General features: G+C 41.2%; 1 protein-coding gene across 1 annotated transcript; it reads left to right on the top strand.

Annotated features, from left to right (window-relative positions):
• Positions 1–852: 852 nt before the first annotated feature.
• tmpob (thymopoietin b) lies at positions 853–5,691 on the top strand. The gene is made up of 6 exons (XM_062390567.1): positions 853–1,477; positions 1,606–1,723; positions 2,801–2,956; positions 3,107–3,228; positions 3,315–3,415; positions 3,800–5,691. The coding sequence occupies exons 1-6, from the start codon at positions 1,244–1,246 to the stop codon at positions 4,176–4,178; spliced, it is 1,110 nt and encodes a 369-aa protein (XP_062246551.1). The 5' UTR covers positions 853–1,243; the 3' UTR covers positions 4,179–5,691.
• The last annotated feature ends 1,162 nt before the right edge of the window (positions 5,692–6,853 follow it).

Genomic DNA, 6,853 nt, shown 5'->3' with positions numbered 1-6,853 from the left:
ATTCATCTTTTTTCTCTTGTTCTGTTCATGCTATTATTTTAGTTTTTCACTTTACTTATAATATTTCGTTGTCCATGAGCACATTTTTAGGTTTTTAGCTTTTTGCACTTGTTTAGTCTGAGGTACCACTAACCACTAATTTCTCCTCGTTTATGACCCATTAACTTAACCATATATGCATAGGGGGGTCCAAAAGACGTAGAGACGTCAGATGTATTGCTCAGTTTGTATATTTAATATTGTTTTTTTGCTTTATCGCATAGAAAACTAGGAAACATCCACAATTAGAAGCTTGTGTCAGGCATATGCTAATCTGTGATGGGGGGAAAGTAGCCACTAATCAACTAATTGATGAATCAACTTCAGGTCTGGAGTATTGTGGCCTTTGGGGAAATAATGTAACCGATATAAAAATGACTTACAAAGGCCCAAGAACAAGTTTTTGCCGAGGGCAAATAAGACATTACACCGGCCATAACTGTAACTGTTGATATTAAATGCAACCTGTCCATTTTGAATTGGAGCAGATTCACACGACAGCCATGATTCGTCGCAAGGGGAAACTGCAGCTGTCATAACATTGGTAAACGATCAGCAGCATCAAACCGCCATTAAGGTATTTCTCTTGTCGATTGTTTTTTAACCCGAGTCTGTCCCGTTCGTCCACAGAATGAAGTCAGTAAGGGGATCATCGGTGTAAACGTCGCCGGGTGATTAGTGTAAATCACCATCTGAAATACTCAGCGCGAGGTTTCTTTGTGGCGGCGGCCTGCGACTGTTCCATTCATAGCGGGCCAATCAGCGCGCGGCGTACTGCCGGGATCCGTCCAATAGCGGCGCTGCTTGTTGCTTGGTCCTTGTTGCGACCGCGGACAGACAGAAGCAAGTGGACCGGTGTGAAGCTAAGCTAAGCTAACATAGCCACGCTACCGCCACTGAAATTTCAATTTCGGCACCCGCCTCGCTCGCAGCATTAGCGCGTATCTGCTTTCGAAAATTCCGCGCTACCCGGAAGTGTTCTAACTGTCGGGCGAAGAAGCAGAACGAGGTGTTTATTCCATCCGGCCGCGCTTCTTCCCCCCACCCCCCCGCTAGTAGCGGGAAGGCGCCAGTCGTGTTTGACAACAGCGCTGTTCGCTCACGTTCCCGCTGCTGCGGATGTTGTTTGCAGCTGCGGACTGAAGCGGCAGAAAGAAACCCGAAACCTCGCATCGGACCGAGAGAGAGAGCGCAGTGAAGAAGCATGGCTGAATTCCTCGCGGACCCGACGGTGCTCACGAAAGAGAAGCTGAAGAACGAGCTCTCCGCCAACAACGTGCCACTTCCCAGCGGAGAGCACAAGAAAGAAGTGTACGTGCAGCTGTACCTGAAGAACTTAACCGTGCTGAACAACAAGCCGAGCCCGCCAGCAGACACCTTCTCCAGCGACGAGGAGCTGCCCGCCCCCGTGGTGTCCAGCAAGAGCCGCTCTGGAAGAGTAAGTTTCTTTAAGTGCAGCGACACAATGGAGCTTTTGTTCGTTTTTATTGGTTGAAGCGATGATTGTATCGTAAAGTGTGAGTTATGGGGTTTGGTGTGATTTATTGATCTTTGATTCGTCTGCAGAAAGCCACCAAAAAGACGGACAAGCCTCGCACAGCAGAGGTGGAGGTGACAGATCTCACAGATGAAGATCTGAAACAACAGCTGGCAAAGCATGGTGTGGAGTCAGGTCCCATTGTTGGTGAGTACCAATTACACTCCAGTCATTCACAGACTCATAACACAAACAATTATTCTGTTATGGTTTTGCACTTCTGTAAAATACGTTATACAGCATTTAACTTTTTAAAAACAATTAAAACTGATATTGTGTGTTTCTTTTAAGTGGTTCATCTAACTTAGTTGAAAGTATATGTTAGTATCGTAACCTAAACACCAGGTCTAGTCATTTCTTTCTTCTTCATGCTTTAATGAATCAGCTTTTTCATGCAAGTAAGAATATCAGTTAATGAATTCAAACGAAAAACATTTACTTTTTTCAAACTGTACATTACTGTGGTACCTAGGGCTAAACATAAAATAAATACGTGGAATTTTGATTTTATCTTTTTTAGTTTTGTCTAGTTTTAATTGATTAGTCCCCTCCATCTATCTTCTAACCATTGTCCCAGAGATAGTTGTGAAAAGCTGAGAAGTGCTTATTAGAGGAATGTGACATCTCATAGTCCTGGTTCTTCATTGATATTTTCCATAGTCTTTATGGTATGACTATGCAACAGGTACAGAATTCAATAACAGGTTGTATTAAAATTTTTGGGGTTGGTCTTGAATATATTTACCGAAACCCTGCGGAAACCCTGAGTGCTAAGATTAATGAAGTTATATCAATACGTTTTTATCATGTACAAATTCTTGTAGCATTAACAACTTTGTTAAGTGGGATTTTTAACAATTGTAAAGTTCACATATACCAAAGATACGTAGATAATGGTTTGTGTTATTGTGCCACTGTCGGACAAGTCAAAGACCACGGTCAAATCACATTTTGGTCACAGCATTTACATTTGTTACAGACAAGTGCGAGACCACTCTGCTGTCAGTTAATACAACTGAAATGTTAGAACAATGCATATACTAAACGATATCCTCATTGTTATAAATAAATATTTGTTGCTGAAACCTGCTTTCCTGACTGATCCTAATAGTGTAACGTGAACGCATTAACTGATGAATTGTGCTCACTGAAGATCTGTAAGATTGTTACTCATCCTATTAAAGATGTAACAATATTGTTTTTAACCTTGTCCCCGGCGCTCAGCCTCTACACGTAAAGTGTATGAGAAAAAGCTGCAGAAGGTCTTAGATGAGCCTCCGGCTGAACCTGAAGCTCCTACAGACATCACAACTCTCCCCAAGGCAGATTCTAACCAGAACGGCAACACAAACTCTGACCACTACAGCGACAAGGAAGACGGTGAGCTCTGATGGCACACTGCCCATAGTCTTTGTAAATTCCAATAACCTGCATCATACAAGTTTATCGAGGTTAACCAGGTTACGTTTAGTAAAAACAATCTGTGTCCCCTTGTAGCACTGTTTGTTTATATCACCTGTATTTTTTCAGAGGAGATCGCTGTGCCAGAACCAGAACCAGAACCAGAACCCGTTCCTGTGGTAGAGAGGCCTGTGAGGAGCAGAGGTAAAGCTCCCGTCACTGTCAGGGCCAGCAGCAGACGACAAACCAAGGTGAGGGATATTTTGACATTCTCCAGCTTGGAATATAATAATTTTCTTTCCATTAGTATTAACATGTTTCTATATTAAATTGACAGGTGGTGGAGGAAGTTATTATTGAAGAGACGCCAAAGAAGGCCAGCAAGAGCGTTGTTGAAGATATCCTTGCCAATGAGATAAGCACACCAACAGGCATCAGGTAACTATTGATTCATCTGGCTTGCACATGAATAATGCTGTAAAGCCATTCAATTCACCTTAGATTAAAAGTTGGGTCCTATTTCAAGGCTCCATCACTAGCTTTCTCTAATTTAACCATATTTAATGGTGTTGAGTAGTGGATGGAATTAGCTTTATTTTTGTTGCGACATTTGACCCTTCTGAAATAAAACACTAATACTAGAGACATTGACCCCACATGGTCTTTGGTGTAAGATGGTACAGTTATCTCTTTACCAGCTTAGCAAACGTCAGCTGGGGGAAATCATGGATGTAGTTTAAAGCTTCGGAAAAACTTAGTTTGTTGGTCCTTAAGTTTCTGTCACGTTAATAGAAACTGTGATACAATTTTTTCTCTAATCAGTGCGAGCTGCAGGCGTCCGATCCGAGGGGCGGCCGGTCGACCTCTAAAACCAAGCGAGTACTGGCTGGATGAGTCCCGCCTTCTGCGCAACGTCCACACCGAGAGCCGCACCTACTCAGAGTCCTTTTCTCGACCGAGCAGCGACGTCTCTTCAAGCAAACCCTCAGGCCGACAAGGCTTTCTGTCTGTGTTGCTCAAGTTGCTGCTCCTCGTTGGGGTGGGTGGTTCTCTCTACTATGCCTGCCAGAACCTGGATGCAGAACAGATCAACACCCTCAAAGGCCTATTGGACGGCGTCATCGTCCCGCTCCAGGGTATTGCAGACAGCGCAGCCAGCTACCTGGGCATCAGCAGCAGCGCCAGTGCTGCAGGCAACTAAAGACCCTCATCAGTCCCTCGCCATGCCCACATCTGCCTCCCTGCCACAGCAAACCACAGCTCCAGCAGAAACCTCGGCTCACCTCTTATCCTTTCCTACTCGGTCGGAAAAATGACACAGATTCGATCGGAATGAAAACTTTCTCCTCTCTCCGTTCCAGCTTCCTCCCACCACAAGAGGGAGGTATAACTCAAACTGTAGCTTCTCGATAACACTGTTTTTGTGGCAGTCGGAAGAGACTCATTTTAATGTTGATTTAAACCTGTGAATTGTTTGTGTCTTTGTGCGTATTTAACCCTCGTCTGTAGAAAAAAAGTGCAGAGTGGAGAGGCCAGTTTATTCATACATGGTTGTAGTTTTTGATGGTCATACTGTAGTTTCTATTACTTCGTGCCAGGTGTTTTTCTTATGGTGAAGTGCCTGGACACTGTTAGCACATAGTGCCCTCCCCTTAAGCACAAAGCAGCGCTCCTACTAATAACAGAATGTCTTCATGTGTTTCTCTATGAATTTTAGAATTAGCTGTAGACTTAGGTAGAACGACGCATTATTTCAATGGTGCTCAGGTCAATTCAGCTCAAACCTTGTTGTTGTAACTGCACAACAATAACTGCACCAGGCGGATCAGCCCAAAGTCGAGGTGAAATTATATCTTTATTTTAATCCACCACTCCTTAACTCGTCCTTATTTGGGATTTCATGGCTCTGGCTGATTATTCTGATCACTCTGTATTGTAATCATGGCTTTTACTGTCAATAGATGACGAAACTTTATTACTTGCGGCATCTTGTTTCAGCATCCTCATCAATTTGCAAACGACTTGTTTAGTGTGGATTATCTACCATTTATTTGATATTGCCGTGTTTGATCATAGATGGATTTCTCCAGCCCTGCCGGTGTGCCCATATGAGTTAACATGCTTTGGGTTTTTAGTGCTCTATTGTACCGTCTTTGTTTTGCTCTTTTTTTTTTTTTTTTTTTTTTTAATTAGATCTGTGATCCTTCGGTCCTTAATGCAGGACGGGCACCCACATAGCCCACCACACTGATTGCATGTGTCCAGACACAGTAGATACACAAAGAAAACACAAGGAGAAAGTAAATATTTTTGAATCGTGTATTCTCTTCAGAGAGCTCTTGACTACTTCTGCCTGTGCAAATTACCAGAATTAAGATGCTGTAGGTTTTGGTGGTGTGTGGATTTATTCACTGGGGGTGATGTCAGGGAGCGGGAGGACTTCTGGGGCATCTTTGTTTCTATTTTCATATTTTTCTAAAGTCACATTTTTTACAGCACATTTTAAGGTACCATTTGAAAGCAATATGTAAAACATGCAAGTGTGAAACTGTATCTTAATCTGAACCTTTCCGACTCAACACAACTGATTCATCAGCAGGCAGCTCTCCCACATTAGACAGAAACAACAGGGGTTATGTGGGTAAGGATTTTGAATCTGTTTATTTATGATAATGTAGGCAGTGTATCATGAAATAAACTTGGTTGTTACAAGACATGTTTTCCTTCATTTCCCCAATTAATCCATACTTTGTAGGATTTTAAAATATGTTATTCAAATGTTATCACAGTGAATCTCATGGTGGCTATTAATAGTAACATAAAGTATTGAAAGTGAAAGTAGATATAAAAACAACAGATATTTAAGCAATTATTAATTCTATTCTGATTTAGAAATTGACTAAATTGGACTAAGAATAGGCTATAGTTTAATAAGACCAAGAAGAAATAAATTATATATAATTTGCATTCAAGTAGCTGAGCAATTCCTCAAGGAAACAGTTGGTTCCCTCCGTTTAACTTTTATAAGAAATGAAAATATTAAAAAAAACATTTATCAACTAAAAACGAATGCAAACACACAATTGAAGCAATCACAGAAAACAAAACATATTTTATGAGAAGCTGTTAAGTACTATACATTATTAAATGGTTAAATATCTTCTAGCTGCTTACAACTACATCAGTGTATTATGAACAATTTATTATTGGGGTACTTGAAAATGTTAATTGATTGACAAAACAGTTGAGGTGTGAACTAACTGCAGCCTCTGGGACAGTTGTGGTGAGCCCGCTCTCAATCAAAACTTAAGAAAGGTCTTTTGAATTAGAATAACGTCAACCAGTTTTTTATTTTATATATTTCACCTGGGCAACTGTAAAAAATTAAATTGTCTTAATCCACTGAGTACCTCAACTTCTTTCATCAATCAACTTTGTTTTGTTTCATTGTAGTGCACAGGTTTCCTCCGTCTACATTTTTTCTCTTTGTCTAAAGAGCTGCATCATAATTATTATCATTAATTATTATTAGGGCCCAAGCTTGGAACGGTGGGAGGCCCTATTGAAATTTAAAGGATTATTATTATTATTATTTTTATTTTATTTAGAGTATTTGGAAATGGGCGTGGCAAAATGGCTCAACAGCGCCACCAGGTGCACAGCCCCTAGGTTACCCCATGACCGTTTCTTCACCAAAATTAGAACACAGGTGTATCGTGAACATTCATACAAAAAAGCCTCAAGGAGCATTATGAAAAACGCGACAGAGAGCCCGCCATTTTGGATTTATTGGCCATTTCGGCCATACCACATTTTTACTTTGACGTACTTGTCCTAGGGCTCATCAGATCAGCTTAAAACTTAGGTTAGTGTCAT

This window comes from Platichthys flesus, chromosome 6 (genome assembly GCF_949316205.1).
Source record: "Platichthys flesus chromosome 6, fPlaFle2.1, whole genome shotgun sequence".
Lineage (NCBI taxonomy): Eukaryota > Metazoa > Chordata > Actinopteri > Pleuronectiformes > Pleuronectidae > Platichthys > Platichthys flesus.
Note: the sequence above shows the minus strand (reverse complement) of the source record. Positions and strands in the feature narration are given on the sequence as shown.